Source organism: Rhyacophila brunnea, unplaced genomic scaffold (assembly GCF_057557595.1).
Source record: "Rhyacophila brunnea isolate RB1 unplaced genomic scaffold, BYU_Rbru_1.0 scaffold_24, whole genome shotgun sequence".
In the NCBI taxonomy this organism is placed as follows: Eukaryota; Metazoa; Arthropoda; class Insecta; order Trichoptera; family Rhyacophilidae; genus Rhyacophila; species Rhyacophila brunnea.
This window is the reverse complement of record NW_028232904.1, coordinates 2784940-2808348: the sequence shown is the minus strand read 5'-3', so window position 1 is coordinate 2808348 and position 23409 is coordinate 2784940. Positions and strand designations below refer to the sequence as shown.

Below are 23409 nucleotides of genomic sequence, written 5' to 3'. Positions count from 1 at the left end.
TGGCATCGTGTTCTAATAAATTGTAAAAGTTTCTTATGTCTAGTTAGTCGGGAAGTTAGTTAAAATCGATTGCATGATTTGCACTGGACAAACAACCACCGGACAAACAAGAATACGAGCTAATAAAAACGTTGTAATAAAATATAGCCAATATTTTCGTTAGATGTTAGATGACTTTATTTGACTGATTTCAGAAAGCACGTTCACTTTTGTGTTGAGATATTGCATGATGATTATATAAGCAAAAGCAGAAGGGCACTTGTAACATTTTGACGATTTTGAGTTATGAATGTAGTTTGTTCGTATTTTTTTTCTCTCTACATTATAGGGAACATAGTGGAGCTAAATTCATGAAATCACAATTTACGAAAGAAAATAAAGGTCACTTGTGTATTATTTATAAATTAATCTTCAATTATTAACGTAAAACAAAAAGGTGACATGTACACGATTTTCTCAGTCTATGTGCAGTGGTTACAAAATTAATAATATAAGAAAAAGGTATTATGTGTAATTATTTTGAAAAGTGCAAAAAAAATTGTTGCAGAAAAATGGCCCTTGTGTCGAGAATCTTCATAAGATATGAAAAATAAAAATTGTATTTCAATCTTTGTGTAATAAGTAGAGCCCGGATTTATATTCTAGTGCATGTTTTGTTAGGGTGTATGCACAGTTATGAGAGTTGCAAAGAAATCTGTTTTGAAAGACACAGAATCCAAAAATAAAATTGTATTGTGCATTTATAAATGCATATTTCAGACGTTAGAGCATATTTGAGACATTAGTGCATATTTTTGAATTTATAATTTTAGTTTTTTTTTTAATTATTTTATCGAAATATAACTAAGTTAGGAAGGTAGATAGTTTAGATGCACTTTAATGCTATCTCCGAGCTGTAGATTTATCAGAAAAGGTGAAGTCAACTCAGGCACTTTTATTTAAAGTTTTCCCAATCACCTCTGTAGACGTTGAGAGGTAATTTTCTGCATATAAACAAAATACTGACAGATACCTATGCGGAAAAATTTAATGCCTGAGCATAATATTGAAAAAAAATATTGTATTTTTTTCAGGCAAAAAACAGAAAATAGTATTTAGGAATAGTTAAGTGTGTCGTTCTTGTTTTTTAAGTTATGTTTGGTTTACATTACATTTATTATTCATTTATTTGTACTTGTGAAAAAACTATTTTGAAAAATATTTGTAATTGATTAACTTTATATTCATTGTTTGTGTTTTTTTGTTCAGCTAATGTATTTGTTAAAAAATTATTAAGTAGTTATTCGATTTTTTTGTCAGTAATATTGGGTAAAGTGGGTATTTACAAGTTTTTCCCACAAAAAATGTCAATCTTAACTGCATATTTCTTCGGTTTTAGTGCATATTTTATTGATTTTAAGTGCATACGTGCATGCATATAATCATGTATTTTGTTGCATATAAATCCGCTTCCTAGTAATAAGTCATCTGTGCTCTGAATTTCAATTCAAAATATTAAAAAATAACCTCCACACGATTTTTTTTAAAACTCAATTTTTGTACAAGTGCCCTTTTGTTTTTGGGGCGATGATATATCGAATGGGTTACTGTCGTACTGCACTGCACTTGGAATAAGTCTTCGTCTAAATTAAATTAGTCAAAAACCTAATTTAAATTCGAAATTTATCTACCTATCCACTGAATTACAAAAATGTCTATGATACATTTTTTGTTCAAAGTCTCACATCATCATTATCACTGTCGATAGAACTGTCTGCTTCGTCAGCTAACTCCTCGACTCCAGCTTCCGTGAGCTCTCCCCCCTGGGCAATGTACGCTTTCCTGGCGGCCTGGTGGAGGTTCGCGGACATGTCCTGCCCGGTTTCTGCCACCATGCTTCTTAAAATGCCATCGCGCATGCCTAGGAGGATGTGAGGGTGGTCGTATTCTGCAGCGCAGCCGGTGTCCATCACGAGGACTCTGTCTGAGTCCATCACGGTGTTGAGTCTGTGTGCGATTGTCAGGACAGTGCAGTGGGAGAACTTCTCGCGGATCGTTCGTTGGATGAAGGCATCAGTTCTGTGAAAAAGTAATAAATCGGTGAGAGGAATAAATGAAAAACTAGATCTCATCAATTTCTATACGCTGGGCTTGGGTCGAAATCCCGAAGTCAGAAATCGGGAATGCTGAAATCCCGAATGGCCGAAATCCCGAAAGCCTAAATCTCGAAAGCCGAAATCCCGAAGGCCGAAATCCCGAATGCCGAAATCCCGAACGCTGAAATCCCGAAGGCCTAAATCCCGAAAAATAAAAAAATACAGCAATAGTTTCGCAATCGTAACACTTATGATACTCGTACCTAAAAAATGTTTTTTTGTCTCTCTTGTAAAATTTGCGCAATTCAAGATAAGTGTTAAGATTGCGCAAATTTGTGCATTAGATTTTTTCAATTTTTTTTATTTTTTACAAAAAAATGTTTTTTTTGTCTCTCTTGTAAAATTTGCGCAATTCAAGATAAGTCTTAAGATTGCGCAATTATTGCTGTTTGTATTTTTTTATTTTTCGGGATTCCAGCCATTCGGGATTTCAGCATTCGAGATTTCGGCATTCGGGATTTCGGCCTTCGGGATTTAGGTTTTCGGGATTTCGGCCATTCGGGATTTCAGCATTCGGGATTTCGTCCGGCACCCCTATACGCTAAATGTAATATAAACAAGAACAGATTAATCATAATTTATTATTGTAGAATATTTATCTACGAACTTATAATATAAAAAAGAAAGGAATTTAATAAATATAACAAAAAACGAAGCTAATCATACGGACAGCAAAAAATATCTGAAGAGATCTTCACGCCCGCAGTAAGACGCCGCATTTTTTTTAAATGCAAGATTATTGACATTTGTCGCGACCAGGGCGGACGGCCCAATGGGCCCAACAGCTGGTTGGACCGACTCGAGTAACTCTTCCCTCTCGGAGCACATTCTCGGACATTCCCAGAGGATGTGGTTTGCATCTTGTTTTTCTCCGCCACATGGACATGTTGGTCGGGTGGCAAGTCAAAGCTCAAAGAACTTGGCAGAGAACCCACCGTGGCGTGTCACTAGGGTCATAACTTGACCAATTGAGAGCGAATGATGAGCTCGGGATATGATCGATGATTATAAATCAAATCAGGGACCTGAATTATTCCGTCATCCATACGATGCACCAAACTTTTTAAATGCCTCAAAGTTGACCATGGTATCCTAAATCAATTGTAATACAAAACTATAAACAATTTTATACCAAAACCGATTTTTTTAGAAATATGATAAAATTTAAAGTTAAACCAGGTTTACAGTGGCGATGGATGGATGTAGGCTGTTAAGATTTATCTAATTCTACTTCGACCGCTGCAACTTTTATGGTACCATCTTTGGAAAGTCGACGTTCTATATCTGATCAATATTTTCTTTTTAAAATTATCAATGGTTTTGTTGACTCGCCAAACCTACTCGAAAGGGTGGGTTTCCATTGTCCATCAAGATTTACACGAAACCAAACTTTGTACCATATCAGTCGTAGCGGTTCTAATTATGCACAAAACTCCTTTATTCGGCGCTCTTGTTTAAATTATAATATGTATTTCTCCACCGTTGACCCTTTTAATAATTCACCTGTTTCATTTAAACATGCTATCTCAAAAATTTTGTATAAATAGATATATAATGTATTTACTTATACATATATATTAATTCTTTTATTTTTTATGTTACCTTTTTTATTTTTCTTTTTTATCTTTTGCATATTATTTAATTATTCATTATTCTTCCTCATTTTTCTCATGTAATCTTCTTATGTAATTTTTTTATATTTATGTTATTTTACTCTCTATCTTGTTAGGCTTAACTATATTATAATGTACATATGGAAACTTTGCTGGTTGCATTAACTTTTTATTATTATATTATAAATTTCTGTAATCAATATGTAACTGTTTGTTTTCCTTAATAAATAAAAAAAAAAAAAAAAAAAAAAAAAAAAAGTGCACACTAAACCTTGTCAGTCATACGTATTTGTTTTATTTAAATAAGACTACAATTTTTCAAATTCAATTAGGTAATCCCTGCGAAAACCAGGCCATAACAGATTATAGTCAAAAAATACTCATCTATCTATAAAATATCCAAAATTATGCAATTAAATCATACACAACTTTGGATATTTTATAAATAGAATATTATTTTTTTAACTATTACAGTTTGGTTAGGCAGGGCCTATGCATTCAATAACCAACAATATGTGTAATAATAAGATGTATTCTTAATCCAACGAAAACAAATAAATATGAATGGAAAAGTGTTCACAATTTTGTCGTATCGCCCAAAATATACCAAAACTATTATGGTTTGGTTTAGGCAGGGCTTAATTGATTTTTAAAAAGTAACCAACACCATCTGTAAATAATAATTGTAGTCTTAGTTCAATAAAACAAATACGTATGACTAACAAAGTTTAATATGCGTTATTTATGGCAGATCTTAACAGCCTACCTCCACCCTTCGCAACTGAGGTATCCGCCATGTATTTAGACATATAATTGAGATGAAGCGATAACACAATACCAGCTAAATATTATATTCCTCTCTTTTATGAAAGAAACAAATGTATTTAAGTGCTTACTGTGGATCCACATTAGCGGTAGCTTCATCGAGCACTAAGATCTGATTGTTCCTGAGGATGGCTCTCGCTAGACAGACCAGCTGCCGTTGACCCAGGCTGAAGTTGGATCCACCTTCTGACACCTTAAAGTCCAAGGAGTGTATAGCTTCTTTCAGTTCCACCTGCAAGCAATTGATATAATATTAGTATTATTTCACGACTTTATAGTTTAGTTATCCACTGCTGTGTGCTGGCAATGTGGCATGTTGATGTCATCAGAATCGAATGTAAGGAAAATGGTGTTGCCATTGTTAACTTCTGGAGCGTGTAGCTGTTGAAGACGCAATACGGTGGAGAATTGATTTCAGAAGTGTTTATCTAATTGCAGCACAAATATAAGTATAGTATTGTATTTTAAAGGCCGCTAAATACTACCTATATAGTGTATGGTTACATGTAAGTTGTACGTATGCAGTTCATCGTGGGACACTTATTCGTGCGCCGCAGTACGTGAAACATGAGTTTGGATAAGATTTTATCAAATGACGAGTTCTTCGTTGAACATTTCACCGTGGAATACATTTGTACTTATCTTACAAAATGCGATAGTTTGTAAATAGTACTGTTACAGTTAGATTAACCCTAACCTAACCTAACCTAGTAAAGACATCTCATAAAATTCGCCACATGTTGTAGCATACGTACAAATATACTCCACGGTGAAATGTTCAACGAATAACTCGTCATTAAATTTGATTAAATGTTACACGATCTCATGTTTCACGTACTGCGGCGCACGAATAAGTGTCATGCGGTGAACTGTTTACGTACAAATTTCCGAATAATATAGTGTATACGGCAGAGCTACGTGATGCTGATGACCTGGAACGACGCAAGAAGACTGGCTAGTGACAGGGATTTTTGGAGGCACCGTGTGGTGTCCATATACTCCAGCTAAGGGGCGGGCATGGTCAAAGAAGAAAAAGGTGAAACTAATTGTGGTTTTCAATCGTTTCTTTCATGTTCAAAATTCGCGGTTCAGTTTTCGTTAATGCCAACATTATGTCATTCTCAACATTTAATTAATATGTTTCTTGCTTTAGTTTTCAAATGAAGAAACGTTGAAAGTCCACTTTCGCAGAGATACGTATAATAAAATTGTAGTAAAACTAGAAAGTCAAGCAGTGACGTTCCTAAACAAAATCCCACCCCTAGGCACCACTAAAATGCCGCTCCGTATTTTAACCAGTATTTTTTATCATCCTTTCATGACTACGAAATATGTTGTATGAGAAAAACTAAAATCGTGGACCACTATTCGTAACTGAATACTGTAATTATTCGCAAATATGCACGCGTTGTTTCTGGTCACCAAGGATGCTGAAAGACAACGGAAGTAAACTAGACATCGTGAATCCGACAAAAAATACAGTCCAGTTAAGAACGTACATAAGTGAAACGGCAAATAATTTTCAACACTATGTGGAACGAAATTTCGGCCGCGTTGAGGCGCGTTGCCGTTCGGAGAGATAGTCGACCTATTCGCACGTCAATTTCTTTTGTGATGGAATCGGATGAATATATTCTTAAATCGTGTAAATATGACTTAAAAACGTTCCGCATGTACTTGAAAAAGAAAACATGTCAATGAATATACTATTATTATTACGAATATAATAATAAACATAACATAAAAAGGACGCATGTTGAATTTTTATGACAAATTATATTTCGTTCGGTTCGCGTCATTTGCACCCGCGACCCGCAATCCGCGCATCGCTTAGTCAAGATCTTTTTAGACCATGCCTCAGCTGAGGTATAGCCTTAAACCTTTTATGTTAATTAATACATTTTATTTCCAACTAGTGAACTAATTTTTTTAATGAAAATATATTTTCGTTATTAAGTTTAGATAGCTATTTCTATATATACAAAATGATTCTCCTCGATTTTTCGCCCTTCAAGTAACTGCCACCTCAAAGCGAAGCTCAATCTGCCTACCCCCACGGGACGTTACTTAAGGCACGCATGGTAACATTTGAATACGACTAATTGATTCAAAAAAAATCGTGAAATAAGGAATCGTTTTGCCGTTCCAAAAAATCATCTTATACTTTTAATATACGTAATACTGGCTACAATAGAGCAGTGCTCCGCAACCGGTGTGCCGCGAGACGATGCTAGGTGTGCCGCAGTGCAATAGCCAAATGTTCGTACATGGCTGGTAATATATTTAATACTTTGGACGCGGAAGACGCACACGGCGCGTAATGACCAGGCGGCCGATCGATGTAATTAACGTGCATTTTAAAGGGGGCAATTAAAATCTCATTATCTATTCAGCAGCGAAAGCGTTAAGCACCTGCATGAACTTAATAAAACAATGCAAGGTCAGAATGAAAATATATTGACGTGCTCTGATAAATCAGAAGAAGTCAAAAATAAAATGGAACTTTGGCAGAAGGAGTTAAGACAAGGATCTTTACAAATGTTCCAAAGGAACTACTAAACCACCATTGAAAACAGGCAATTAATTTTGGATCCGTCTCAAAAACATTTAACTTTGCTGCAAAAGAAATTTCATCAGTACTTTGCGACAGGATACGAAATCCTTTTGCATCTATTTTAGAGTATCGCACTGTCTTTAACCTTAGCGATAGGTAGGGAGGCCCGCCAAAGATCTTGGGCTGGGGTCCCCCTTCAGGATGTGGAGTCCATGTTTTGGTGTATAAATTGTTTTACGTGTGGTGTGCCGCGGAATTCTGGGAAGACCTTTGGCGTGCCTAGGGTTGGAAAAGGTTGTGGAGCAGTGACATAGAGGTAAGAAGAAAATGGAGTACTGTTTAAACCGGCGACCCCACCTCGGGTCGCGACTCGTGTGTTGGGAACCTCCGGTATAGATAGATGACACATAACTGCTGTGTATGATAAACCGGAATTTTATTATCTGGCGTGGATACATAAGTAGGTACATACACAAAAAAAAGATTCATTCTAGTAGAAAATTCGAATCAAATTAATTATGATTTTAATTCTATAATAACGTGTTTCACAAAGAGATCCAAGGTCACATGTGTTGACAAGCAAAATTCGTCCGTAACTGATTTGTGATGAATCTACTACGCAATCTGTTTTCTGATAATTTTATTTTGATGTTAGTTTGTTGATGAAAACGAACCGTTGCATACAGTCATAAAAGTGCATATAAAACAGAAAAAAAACAAAAATATTGTAACTAACAAAATTTCTGTGATATATTATTATATAATACAGAAGGTGTTAGTTTGTTTTTAAAATTCAACTAAACCCTGCGAAAACCAAGCCATAATAGACAATTGTCAAAAAATTCTCATCTGTCAATAAAATATCTATAATCATGCAATTAAATTATACATCATTTTAAATATTTTATAGATAGAATAATATAGTTTATCTATTATAGTTTGGGCAGGGCTTAAGAGCGTACATAAGTGAAACGGCAAATAATTTTCAACTGTATGTAGAACGAAATTACGGCCGCGTTGTCATTCAGAGAGCGATAGTCGAGGCGTCTGCACGTCGATTCATTTTGTCATGGTGTCGGATGAAAATATTCTTAAATCGTGTAAAGATGACTAAAAAACTTTACGTATGCACTTAAAAAAGAAAACATGTCAATGAATATACTATTATTATTACGAATATAATAATAAACATAACATAAAAAGGACGCATGTTGGACTTTCACGTCAAACTGTATTTCGTTCGGCTTCCGTCACTTGCACCCGCGACCCGCATTCCGCGCATCGCCTGGTCACGATCTCTTTAGACCATGCCTCAGCTGAGGTATATATAGCCTTAATGAATTTAAAAAAAAATAAACCAACAGTATGTGTAATAGTGAGATGTATTCTTAATCCAACGAAAACAAATATGTACGCATGAAAAAGTGTGCACAATTTTGTCGTATCGCCCAAAATATACCAAAACTATTATGGTTTGGTTCAGGCAGGGTTTAATATGCACTATTTATGGCGAATCTTAACATCCTACCTGCACCCTACTGACTCCTGCACTACTACTTGAGGATGTAAATAGCATTCACACCCCGTACATTAGTAAATGTATATAGACAATTAATATAGACGTCTTCTAACTTTCAGACTACAGTAATGATACCTTAGTTATATAGGGAAATTGTAAGTAAATGTGTCTATTTTTTTTTTACCACGTTTTTCTTAGCTCGTATTCTTGTTTGTCCGGTGGTTGTTTATCCAGTACAAATCTTGCAATCGATTTTCAATAATATAAAAAGAACTTTTTACATACCACGTTTTTAAATTTTCTGTTGAATCATAGAAACTTGACAATTCTTTTTTTTTGTACTTGATGGAAATACTGAATAAATATAGAATAAGTACTGAAATGTCATTTTGACATTACTACTACTAGGGCCCCCTTAGCAACCAACAATAATGACTTTCCATACAAAACAGAATTAACTGCAAATGAATTCAATTCTGCTTAAAAATGGCCAAAAGTATTAAAAGAATGCATTGTAAACATGTTCTGATATATTCTAAAAGTTTCAAATGTCTAGCTAGTCGGGAAGTTGGTTAAAAATCGATTGCAAGATTTGTACCGGACAAATAAGAATACGAACTAAGAAAAACTTTGTAATAATAAATATTTTTGAATTTTAACAACGAAAGGCTGATGGATCTAGAACAGTTGGGACAGCGAGAAAATGTCTTCGATGCGATCCGCCAGTGGATCGAAAGTGGCTGCGACTAGTATTCATAATATTAAAGATAAATTAGTATGTGCATTTACATATCTGTAATACATTAATTTACAGATCAATTATTATGATAATAATATTACGTTATCGTAAAAATCTGCGCATATTAACCGGTTGTTTAAAAATAAGTATTCGATTGAAAAAATTAAAAAAAAATATGTCTAATGTTACCGCTTCGAGTGACCGCCAGAGAGCAGCGTCATCGTAAATGTTGAAGGGATCCAAGTTGTAGCGAACCGTCGCGGAGAACAGAACCGGCTCTTGGGGGATGATGGAAATCCTGGAGCGAAGATCCTGAAATGTAAAAAAAATATGTTGAAAACACTATGTCAGAAAATAGTAAGATGTTGAACTAAGAGCGGCGTTCACAATCTAAGATTTCGATCCTAAGGATAAGTCGCCGAAAAGCATGACTTAACTATAGACAATTATGAGTATAGAGTTAGACTACTTTTGTTATAAACACGCCCCCTTCTGTATTACCATTTACCACTGACAGCTGCTGTCAAAATAAATTCGCATGTCTATAAAACAGTCCATCCACTCAAATTCATTTGACAATGTATCTCAATATGGATATTGATAGTGTTAATTCGTTTGGCATGTACTTGCAGAATATTATTTTACTTTTATACGCCAACCCGCAGAAATACAAGATGCCAGATGATAGAATGACACTTGACGCTAGTATTACCATGTTAAAAAAATATTTTGCGGTGCCTGTAGAATCACGTATAATGACTGATAACGGAAACATAAGAGTATTATAATTAAATATTAATATGTATTTATAGTTATTGCAATTATAAAGTACAGTTGTCATATTTTTGTCATCGTTTAACAATGATAAAATAATTTACCTAAACTATAGGAAAGAGAATTTTTAAATATGGTATTATTTTCAATAGAAAAAACGAACGTGATTTTAACTAAGGACAATGTTTCTGCATCGTGTTTTCTGCTAAGGAAATTTTAGTTATGACAAATGTTTCTGCATTCCGCTCTAAGAGTATGGGCTGTGATCGATAAGAGAAATTAATTTTACAAAATTTCGAATTTCTTGAATACCCAATTATCAATGAATTTCTCGCGAAAAAAACTCGTTAAAAAAGCTTTAAAACGGAATTTCATAAATTATTATTCATAAATTACATAAATAAATAATTTTCTGTTAAAATATTATTAGACAGATGAGTTAGAAAAAGCTCTTGACGATGGTCATCCAGTCAAAATAATATTATAATAAACCATTTCTTTTATTCAACGAATAATTCACAAGATTTAAGAGTGTAACATTTTATTACTATTGAATATACATAATACACCTCAGAATATACCTACTAGAAAAAATCTTTTTTGAAAGAAAAAAAACTTGAACCATTAACCACTGGATTCGCACCAATGTGCATTACCAATTAAGCTACGGGTATCCTACTTAATTACGACGTATTTAACTAGTATTTCTTACATGAAATGATTATCAAATTGCGTTAATATTAGCTATCGGTCTTCGTGTTTTAAATCAAGGTATCAATAATTATTAAATGCCTGAGTTTCTGAGGTGTTTTCAAAATAAACTGGTTCAATTTACCACTTATTCTGATATTGCAATCCCTATACTAGACTATAAATAATAAGGGTCGCACGAAATACTATAATATAATATGCATATTTTGGCCAAGTTTCATAGACCTTGGATCTCTTGTAACTCGACATAATGATATTACAGAAGAAATCAACAAGAGAATCATGTCTGCGAATAAATGCTACTTTGGCCTGTTAAGACATTTTAAGTCCTGCATACTATCTCGCCGAACTAAAAGCACTCTTTACAAGACACTTGTAAAGCCAGTGCTCACCTACGCATCGGAAACCTGGACATTAACTCTGCGAAATGAACGAGCCCTGAACATTTTTGAAAGAAAAATTCTCCGCCGTATATATGGACCGATCAGGGACGGCACCAATTGGAGGAAAATATATAATGCTGAGCTCTACGGGCTGTACGAAGATTGCAGCGCAGTTCAATCAATGAAGGTTGGGAGACTGCGATGGCTAGGTCATGTGCACCGTATGAATGACAATGAACCGGCAAAGAGAGTGATGTCCGGCAATCCAATCGGGCGTAGAAGAAGAGGCAGGCCAAAGATTCGCTGGTTGGACTGCCGTGTTCTAGGGGTACCAAATTGGAAAACGGCCACACTGGATAGGGACAGGTGGAGCGAGCTGTTGGAGGAGGCCAAGACCCACACCGGGTTGTCGCGTCCCCGATGATGATGATGATATTCTCGCCAAATTGACGACATTATAAACACTATAATATGACTACATATTATAATAAATTGATAATATCGGCAGTCATTCATTGAATAAACATCAAGTGGGTACACCGTAACGATAATAATCATATTATGCAAATTTCTTAGCAAAACGAGCAAAAAATGGCACGTGTTTACCTGTGGCTTATTACGAGGAAAAATAATTAAAGACAATCTATCAATAAAATACAGACGTCACTAATAAAAAACAGTTTCATTTTAAATACACTGGTTATCATTCGGTGTTCCACGAATTCATCTGAAGCACAAATCAAATATTATGTTGTTATGAAAACAATAATTAAGAGTAAGAATCCAAGGGGCACAAGTGACATACACGTCATTAACAGAGAGAGATTCTATTATCGTCATCATCAGCCTGAATCTATGCACTGCTGGATGAAGGCCTCTTCAAGCTGCTTCCACTTCTCTCGGTCCTCTGGATTCCGCAGAACTTTATCATTTCATCGATCCAGCGGCCTCTAGGTCTACCTTGCGGAAGTTTTGTACCTCTTGGATACCACTGGATGACTAAATTTGTCCAACGATTGTCTCTTCTTCCAGCTATGTGTCCAGCCTATCTTCATTTGAGGCTTTTAATGAAATCTATCACATCGCAAACCCTTGTCTGCTTCCTTATCCACTCATTCCTTTCGCGTTATGCCCAGCATGCACCTCTCCATACCACGTTGTGCTACACTAAGTTTCTGGATCTCTCTTTTACTTAGTGTCCATGTTTCACACGCATATGTGATTACGGGAAGCACACACTGGTTGAACACTTTGCGCTTTAGACACAGTGGAAGGTCACTTTTGAAGAAATTATTCAGGCGGCCAAAAGCACTCCAGCCTAGCTTTACTCTGCGAACAATTTCATCAAATATACATCCATCTATAGACACTTGTTGTCCCAGATAGAGAAATCTTTTCTCCTGTTCGAGCTGAGTGCCATTGATGAGGATCTCTTTTTGGCCCGCAAAGCAGTTGAACATGACTTTCGTCTTTGTTACAGTTATTTTCAAGCCTACTTTGTTGCTTACTTTAGCGAGTTCCTGCATTCTGCTTTGGAGGTCTTCTGAGTCTTGCAAGAAAATTAATATGTCATCGGCAAAGCCCAGATGACTCAGGTATTCTCCCATTTATGGGGATCCCTTTGTCATTCCAGTCAAGTTGCCTGAATAAGTCTTCAATGTCATTTAATACTTTCTATACACTCACAAGATATATCACTAATCACAATTATTATTCTGTAAAACTATTTAAATCTGAAATCGACAAACGGTATGAGTTTAAACTAACTATAAATGAATATTTTCTCACTAATCACTACACAAATATAATCCGAAAACAAGACACTAGTACTAATCAGTCAAACTTATCGATTTAGACCATATTTAGACAAATGATTGTCATTTGTTTTCTTTTGCTAACCGATTTTATATATTAATATTAGGTTCCAATGCCAAACTGCTCTTTATCCTAGTCAGAATACACGTGTTGTTTGACACATTATCAACAATGTTGATCATTTTTAGTTGGTAACGTTTGTGGATATCTTCATACTATTTAACAGGTATAACATAACCTTACATCTGCAGCGTTTTTCTGTCAAGTTTTTACGTAACTTTTTATGACACTCGAAAGACGTTGTCGCTGTATTTCCCGTAGGTATAAATAGAGAATTAAAATTATGTAGGTACACGTATGATAATACGTCAATTACATACGTGGTCACAGCCATGACTTATTTTGGGTGAAAGCTGTTTCCTCACAATATGTCAGGCTCACCAGGCACAAATAGCGAGGGCTGTGCGGCTGGTCAATGCATTCCCTAGAGATGTAGACATTTTTAACGATCCGTTATGTATTTTGTTTTTAAAATTCTATTTTATTGATTAATTTGTTTTTTTCTCGACTAAGTTGATTTTTCTGTACTTTTTATTCTAAATATCATGTAGTGAACGTCTTGAATTAATAATTTGTTATATATTATGCTCAATGTGTCTTTTTTAAATAAATAAATAAATACGATGACTTTTTCACCTACGATGACCGCACGGCTTAAGCGTCGGCCTATCGCGTCGTGGGTCCAGGGTTAGAATCATGGATCTGGCAAGTACACATATTGTTTTTCAATTTTTGTTGGCTGACATCCATTTATCGTAAAAACAAAATCTGTACAATACAAACCTCAACTCTGTAGAAGTCCATATGATCTTATTAGGATCAGCTATAGTCAGGAAAAAAATATATATTCTATTAACATTTGGGGGCGGTCTGGTCACTTTTTCGTTAATAATCCTAATGGTCTGAAACATTCACTAATAGACGCTTTCCAGATAGAAATGTTAAACAAACACGCGCATCATTAATTTACATTTCGAGAATATGAGTTATTCCACCGCCATCTTTAGATTAATAAAGCCTGAGCATAACTTTTTGCACAAGCAACGAGTGGTCCACTCTTAAGCTGTCAAAATTAGATCCCTGATTGCTTGACATATTGATTCGCCCTTTCTCGTTTCAAATTGAATTATAAAAAAAATCTCAATGAAATATATTAACTATCAGTATTATTTATAAATATATAATATACATTCCTGTTATTCATCAACTGTCAAAGTCAGACTAGTCCTTCACACAAAAACCAGTGGTGATATCAATTTCCAAAAAATATGTAGCATTGATCTATGCATTATATTTGTAAAAGGTGTATTAATGCTAGTGTATTATTTATCATTTAATCCAAATCAAACCATTCCCTGTATCAAGACAGCTGTAAATATCGATTTGTAATAACCACTAAATCAGATGAACTCCAAGATACGTTAAAATAATCTGAAACTAAGAATACTCTAACAAATGAACACGACAGACGCATCAGTATGAGCACTCTAAAGATTCTATAGAACAGGACAGGTTATCCATAGACAACGGGAGGGGCGGAAAGGTAGGACCAGTCGTGAATGTATCGGCTTTCTCTTCAGTCGGCAATGGTTGTGCGTAACCTATCGTTGTATGCATAGTACCTGAAGATGCCGTAAGCCGAAACTCAAGCGAACGCAGATATTATTAATTTTCAATTTCATACTGATCTTCGCCATATATGCACTTATACACGTTGTCTTCTTAGTCTCTCATTTTTTTATTAGGATTTTAGGAAATCATTATTTTTTTAACGCTGACAACATTTACATAATATGATTATATAAATTATATTAAAGTCTACAAAATAGCTATTTCGGTTGTATCACCATCATGGCCCCCACATCTTGAATGGGCTTCTAGGCTAATATCTTCGGCGGACCCCCCTACATATCGCTAAGGTTAAAGTCAGTGTGATGATCTACAGTTGTGTAATACAATTAGTGTAATTTAGGGTATTTATAACGATTTTTTTGTATTTTCAATACCCCCATTTGAATTGTGGAGAGAGAAACAATAATCGAAAATTGCATCGCACAAGTGCATTTATTTTGAAATGTTAGTATGCTTGAAGTGAAGCCACCCACGGTCACGCCGTGGGTCTCAGGTTCGAATCCTGGGTCTGGCAAGTGCACATATTATTTTTCAATTTGTGTGTGAGTCAGGGTATGTACGAGTACCTAATAGGTTGAGCAAGTGGCTGACATCCATTTCTCGTAAAAAAACAAAATCTGTTAATACAAACCTCTACTCTGTGGAGGCCCATATGATCTTACTAGGATCGGACATGGTCGGAAAAAAAAGTATGCTTGAAGTGAAGCGACAGTTTTTACTATTAGTGCAATTTTGTGATGTGTGTTTATCACACTTGGCTGGTCGGTCACTCCTGACCCCCCTTAAGCCCGGGCCCCCAGGCTAGAGCCCTGTCAGCCCCCCCTTTGTGGGAGCCATGATCACCATTATCAAAACTACAAAATAAACGACTTGTAATATAATAAATGTGTCGTACAGTATCAAAAGTAGATCTGCACCGCGATTTCCTAACTCTCGTCTCGTGTGGCACCAGACGAGATGACGTAATTGTGTCGTCACGCTCGAGGCATGCCGACCGCGCACAGAATAACCATAGAAAATATTATTATCATACACCTATATGTGTATGGTGACAATGAATAGCGCCGCTGTCTGACCACTCGCTATTTTCTCGAATGCTATTATCACTCCGGTAGTACGTCATAATGATGTCATATGACGTCATCTCGACCGGGAAGCTTGCACTCGCAAGTTCTAACATAGAGCCCCTGTGCGTTATTCACCATTTCGATAAAATCACGAAAAACGTTTTGTTGGGGTTTTTAGTGTTATAATAGCATGAAATAATATGTTTCTACATTTAGAAATTAAAAACTCAATTCAAATTCAACAGTTCTACTTTTATTTCCAAAGTATTGAACAGTTCTAATTCTGATACCAAGCCCTAATTTCCATCACAATTTTATACCACACAGATATGATTTTGATTCGAATATTATATTGCTAGTCGTACGTTATGGTCAGAAGAATAATTTGGCATACTTAGTTAAATTTCGATACTCACTCTCCTTTTTGCCCTGGGACTATTCAAAAACACTGCTTACTTCCTTGGAAACCGTATTAATTTAAAACAATTACTTAAATTACTTTCCGACATGTTAAAATAAAAATATATACCTACTATCCTATCAAAGACTACATTAATTAAATTAATATCTTCAACATACACCATTTTAAAAACACTAAACACAAAAATCACAATTATTATTCTGCAAAACTATTTAAATCTGAAGTCGGCAAACGGTATGAGTTTAAATAAATTTTAAATTGATATTTTCTCACTAATTTCTACACAAATATGATCTGAAAACACGACATTAGTAATAATCTGTCAAACTAACATGATAATGATTTTCATTTGTTTTCTTTTGCGACCCGAATTTGTCGAATTCTTTTATTATTTTGTCATGTCAAAATATTTTCAAATTTAGAATTTGCGGAAATCGGAGAAACCATTTGAGAATTATGTGACATTTCTATTAACATAAATAATTTATTAAAACATTTAGTAATATGGGTTTACTATATTTATGTTCATTAGCTTCTGAGAAAATATAATATTATAACCAATAGAAAAAATCTTTTTGAAAAAAGTATCTTTATGATAGAAAAAACTTTATTGCATTAAAAAGGGAAAGGAAGTGGTTTTACCTACATAAGGTTACGGCCTACGAAGAAAAGAAATATAATTAGATGTTGCAGTGGCGAAGGGTGGAGGTAGGCTGTTAAGATCCGACAGTCCACAATAAACTTTGTCAGTCATACGTATTTGTTTTCATTGAACTAAGTCTTCAATTTACAGATGGTGTTAGTTGGAATAATATTTTTTTTTATCCAGAGACTATGGATTGGTTTATGCAAGGCTTAATAAATTTTAAAAAAAAAACTAGCCAACAACATGTGTAATTCTATACTCGAACAACATCTTCTTGGGTACGTGTTAAAACTGTGAACTAAGAAGCTCCTCCCATTTTTAACCGCAATTCCATTATAAGCTTACAAGCTTCTCCAATTTATGCGTCAATTATATTGAGCTAGTTTACGAGCTGTTTGTTGGCGAATTTACAATCTGTCTGTAAAGTCACCCAGTGTAATCATTGAACAAGCTAACAAGCAGATTGTAAACAATCTACAGAGAAAAATTTAAAGCCGGTCAACTTTACACGCTACACGCCTGCGTCTGCGCAGTAGAGCGTAGTAGAAACCTCCCGGTAAAAACGAACTACGTTCTGTCAAAATAGTCGCTGGCTTGTGGCTTCTCAGCGAATGGAAAGTTTTGTGTGTCATCATCACAATCGCAGTAGCTGAATCGCTCGCTTTTAAATTCGCCAACAAACAGCTCGTAAAGTAGCTCAATGTAATTGACGTATTAGTCGACAACAGCGCCTTCCGGCATTTGCCAAAATCTTCTTGTCGGAGAGTAATAAATATGTATTCTTAAATTATCGATAACAAATGAGTATGAATGAAAAAGTGTGCAAAAGTTTGTCGAATCGCCCATAACATACCTAAACTATTATGGTTTGTTTTAGGCAATGTTTAATTGATTGTTAAAAACTGACCAACGCCATTTGTAAATTGTAGTCTAAGTTCAATAAAAATAAATACAAATGACTGGCAAAGTTGAATATACACTATTTATGTTAAAAAAAGACCCCCCCCTCGCAGGATCGAACCTGCATCTCTCGGGTATCGCACGCACATAGACCACTATGCTGAAAGAGTCATACTTAATTGCGACACATTTTAACTAATGGCTTTTAATACTCACTGAAGCGCTTTCCAAATTGAGCTAATATCAGCTTTTGTATTTTTAATCAAAGTAGATATTACTTTAATTACTAACCGACGTCACGGATCACTCCAAGATTTTTGTTGTAACTTACTTAAACTTGCTTTCTATTATGATGCTGTAGGTATTCCGGGATATTTGACGATTCACACAATCACATTAACATGCAGTAATTCAATGGCAATTATTGGTACTTGCCTGCAAAGCAATCGACTTGGTTTCCACCCCGTCAATGTAGATCCCTCCTTCCAGTTTAGCCAACCTGAAGAGGGCTGATATTAGGGATGATTTTCCTGCGCCAGTTCTGCCAACTATACCGACCTGTAAAAATAATTATATTATATTATTAAATATTTCATGCAATATAATATGGAAAATTATATTATTATATATACACACTGACATCTATGAATTCATTCAGTAACTTAATTCAATTCGAACTTTAGTTTTCCTCCGGCAGTGTCGCTGTTTGAATTTTCTTTAATATAGGAAATTTTTAATTTTAAAACTATTAATCGAATTAATATAAATAAATAATAAATTAAGGATTTCATGTTATACACATTGTTATATATATTTGGCCATGTATATTTTTATAGTGCAATAAATAAAATAAACACATTGATAGCAACGTTCCCTCTAATTTTTCTTTTGAGCAGTGGCATAACTAGGGTTGGTGTCACCCGTGCGGTAAATTTACAGCCCGCCCCCCCCCCCACAATCACACACGTACAATGTTTCATTAAAACTTATATTTTTTAAGGTATTTATTAATTTCAGTGATTTTATGTAATCATAACACTAACAACGTAAATTAAATAAATAGGAAATAAAGAAAAAAAGTAGGTATTCGTTGATAAAAGATATATTTGTATGTTGGGTTGTTTTTGTTGGACCCGGCACACTGGTAGTCATTGATAAACACTAAAATACATAAATCTTCTTGTCGCATACTCTGACACGCGATAGACGGGACGGATATAGTGATTCCACTCGACGTAAAATTTCACTTGCGTGCTCGCGTTAGTCGCACTGGACCTTCGCCTTCCGAGAAATGAGTCGAGGAATTTATTATTGTGCATGAAGTGATGGTTTCGTACATTCAAGCAAAACTTAAATCTGGTAAAGTAGACTTTCTTTTACGATATTTTTGTGTTAGGTTGTTATGACTGTGCGGGAGATGAAAACATGTGTGCGGACACATTTTGGTCGGTGTGCGCACGCACACGCGCACACCTTACAGGGAACATTGATTGAAAGTACAACTTACTTTCCATCCGCTCTTAATGGTAATATAGAGATCCTTCAGAACAGGGGGGTCGTTATCGCTATATTTCATATATGTGTGGTCGAACTGTACAGCACCCTCCACTGGCCATTTTTCTGGTGTTGGCGTCTCTACAAAATTTAAATACAATATGAGGTTATTAGTTTCAAAATCGGTAACTTATAACATCCGAAGACCTGGCGATCCAAAGAACGTCTACCCCCTTCAAGGTACTAATATTAATAGACCACCCTTACTCCTCGATAACATTCGGCCAACTTCAACATAACAGCTTTTCAAGATGCCTGAATCCGGTTGGCTGAAAGAACTGACAAGCCAGGTTGAAGTTCTCTTCAGATTCAACGTCGCCTCTTCACTCATAGCGTGATGACATGCTGCTTGGTACACTCCCTTATCCCAGTATTACTCCTAAAGTACCCACACCCTTAAATTAGTCACACCCGGTATCCATCGCAAACATCAGCTGTTCTCGAAGCTCAGTATATGGCTCTGAGCCTTCGTAAGGTGTCATGATTCGTTACCGTAAATCATAATTGTCGAGAAGTGGAGGTAGACTGTTAAGATTCGACATATATAATAGTGCACACTAAGCGTTTTCAGTCTTTGAACTAAGAATACAATTTGCAGATTGTGCTGGCTAGTTTTTAAAATTCTATTAAACCCTGCCTAAATCAGACCATAATAGTTTAGGTAGGTATGCTATGGGCGATCCGATAAAAATACTGCACACTTTTCAGTCACACTTATTTATTTTCGTTGAAATAAAAATACATAATATCGTCAATATTCTGGCAGAAGACACTAATTCGAAAAAATGACATATTGAGTTAGTTATACCAAAATGTTCCTTATTTCAAACTTTACCGTCTCGAAACTTTCTTAATAAATAAACAGTCTTTATTTTAAAGTCATTTTTTTACGATTACTTAATAAACTCACATGATAGACCATTTCAAACATTTTAACAACTGCAAAGTCAAATTACTCAAAACTAGTATTCTCCAGTTAGTGTGTTCTGCCAGAACAGAGACGATATTACAGGAGGTGTTGGTTAGTTATTTCAAATTCATTAAGCCCCGCTACCCAAACCTTAATCGATAAAAAATATTCTTCTATCTATAAAATATCTAAAATGACGTATGCTTTGTTGGCACAATTTTAGATATTATCTATTTTCGCTTGGATTATACACGGCTTAGGTGATTGAATTTAAAAAAACTGACAAACACCATCTACACATAATAATTGTAGACTCAGTTCAATGAAACCAAATCCATTTCTTTGACTGGCAATGTTAAACGTGCACTATTCATGTCTAACCTTAACAGCTTACCTCCACCCTTGGACATTAAGCACCGTCAGAATGCAAGTGTCAAATAGGTGGCATTTGGCTTTTGGTCAACATATTTAGATATTAGTTATTTCTTTTGTGTTTTAAATTCTAATTAATGTTTACTTCACGGAAAATAAATATATTTTAAATGACACTTGCCTCCTTTGTCCAGCCCCTTCTCTTGTTCGATCTTATTGTACTGCAGCACTCTTTCGACGCTGGTCATCTGCGAAACGATCTCTGCAACCTGCCTGACTCCAAACTGCAGCATGCCCGTCAGGATCAAAGACTGAGAAATGGCAAGGCCTACGTTTCCAGATGGAGAGTTACCTGTAAATATTAATTTATGTACATACAAACATTGAGAAGACTTCTGAGAAATATATAACCACCCAGCAGGATTCTAACCTTCACTCCCGAGATTTGCGCCTATGTGCATTGACCACTAAGCTATACGGTGCTTTTGGCAATAGGTTTTTGTATTTTAAATCATAGTATTAATTATGTACCTTAATTACTAACCGGTGTAAGGATCACTCCATTTTTTTTTATAACGTACTTGCACTTGCCAATAATTCGATAAACTGTTATTTTTATTGAACGAATAATTCACAAGATTTAAGAATGTAACATCAATGTATTTATGCTGGTTTCATGGCCAGCAGTGGCAAAGACTGATTACTAATAGAATATTTAGCGTTTACCTTAATAGTAATAGTCGCAAAAACTCGATAGAATTCCATCACTAACCATGACAAGTAAAGAAATCATTTAATTATGTACTATAATGCATTAACCGCTAAAATATATTGATGGTAGAAAAATAATATTTACTAATTACGCTTATTTTAATTAGGCAGTGACATCTGTTTGATATCAATGAAATCTTTAGATTATATAAGCTTTTAGGATGTAAAAAACGAGCCAATGATGTTATAAAGAAATTTCCGTGGGTGATAAGAGGCTATTAGCATACCAGAAAAATTAAATTGTACATTTGTAAAATTTTAATAGATGAAATAATAAAATAAATTTTACACATTTTGACGAGGACTTTTTTGTTCAAAACGAAGGTTGATAGCTATATTCCTGCCAAATTTCAGTTCTCAATCTCGTTTGTTAAATATGTATCCAATCTCGACTAGCATAAGGTCACAGGTTACCGATTATGATACTAAGAAAATATTGAATGAATTTACCTATGTCGATGATGATGAAGGAGTACGTGACAATAGCAAGGAAGATACAGCAAATGATGTCCAGCCAGAATCCAAGAGTAGAACTGCACGCGATATACTGATACCAGGTTGACGTATGTACATCCTGAAAAAATGTTGATAGTCGATATTAGAAAGGCACATTGCCATAACAAAGTTTTCTTGGTCTAATTTTAGATCAGTGCATCTATTCTATAGACAATACTGCTTTTGGCCTTTACGGCAGCTGACTAGGGTAGGGAAGTATCGAAATATTAACACTTATTGTAACAATTACAATAAGTTAGCCGTCTGAACTATCAAAACTGTCTATCTCACTCTAAAATTTATCACAGGCAAGAGAGGTGCCGTTAAAACATAGCACTTATTGTAACAATAATTACAACTAACTTTTTGTAATTGTTACAATAAGTGCTAATACTTGGATACTTTCCTACCCTGGATAGCGGCCGAAAGCAGTCTTATGTATATACATAATAGATGCGCAGGGTTAGAGAGAGAGATAGGAAATGTAAACGTATGGAGAGAGCTTAGTTGTATAGATAAAACATAATCAGCGCTCGAAATGGAAAATTTTACAAACCGGAGCGCTCGATAATTTTACGAAAATATTTACATACTTAGATAAATATATACCTAAATACATTTTATAAAAATAAGTGTGTTCGATTATTTGTTTTTCAAAATAATTTTTCCACAAGAGCTATAATTTTGGGGATTTTATGAACTCCATTTCGAGCCCTGAACTTAATAATATGTGGAGAGACTAAGACACGGAGATGAAATATTAAAAGGGGTGTAGTTAGAGAAAACATACGTAAATGTGTATGTGAGAGAGAGGAAGAAAGAGTACTATATTAAGGCTATACCACAGTTGAGGCACGGTCTAAAAAGATCGTGGCTAGGCGATGCGCGGATTGCGGGTCGCGGGTGCAAATGACGCATGTCGACCGAAATATAATTTGTCATATAAATCCAACATGCGTCCATTTATTGTTCTATTAGTAACAATAATAATATATTCATTGACATGCATTCTTTTTAAAGTAAATGGGTAACGTTTTTAGTCATCTTTACACGATTTAAGAATTAATACCCCCGTCGCAACAAATTGACGTGTTCCCAGCTCGACGTTCTCTCTTCGAATGCCAGCGAGTCCAAAATTTCGTCGCGCCTATAGTTGAAAATTATTTGCCGTTTCACTGAAGTATCGCCTTAATAGTACTAAGGTAAGACGGAACATACACGTGAATGTATTACAAAGAGATGGTGACAGGGCGATGATGTATACTAATTTGAGAGGTTAATTTGTTAGTATAATAAAAAAAATCTTGAAGACGTCTGAATTATGCAGATCGCAGACAAGACTTGTTATCAAGTTACCTGGTAAACATCAAATTCTGAGACCAGTCTCTGAGAGGCATTCGACGCTCTGATGGTTGTAATGCCATTTAAAGATGCCGCCAGGTGTGAAAATACTGGACTCCTTGCTGTGGAAAAAAGGTAAAATTACTAATCATAATAATATAATTGTCTTCAA

The 23409-nt window shown here is 35.1% G+C and overlaps 1 protein-coding gene across 3 annotated transcripts in view; it reads right to left on the bottom strand.

Annotated features, from left to right (window-relative positions):
• Nucleotides 1-323: 323 nt before the first annotated feature.
• Nucleotides 324-23409, bottom strand: part of LOC147068881 (ATP-binding cassette sub-family C member 4-like) — a 91577-nt gene continuing 68491 nt past the window's right edge. For all 3 annotated transcript variants that reach the window (XM_085951100.1, XM_085951098.1, XM_085951099.1), the window contains 8 exons: nt 23253-23359; nt 21852-21975; nt 20812-20982; nt 19302-19429; nt 18230-18352; nt 9575-9697; nt 4645-4805; nt 324-2058 (listed from right to left, as the gene is read on the bottom strand). In XM_085951100.1, coding sequence (XP_085807226.1) covers nt 1713-2058; nt 4645-4805; nt 9575-9697; nt 18230-18352; nt 19302-19429; nt 20812-20982; nt 21852-21975; nt 23253-23359 — 1283 coding nt within the window. In that variant the 3' untranslated portion in view covers nt 324-1712. The remainder of the gene's footprint in view (nt 2059-4644; nt 4806-9574; nt 9698-18229; nt 18353-19301; nt 19430-20811; nt 20983-21851; nt 21976-23252; nt 23360-23409) is intronic.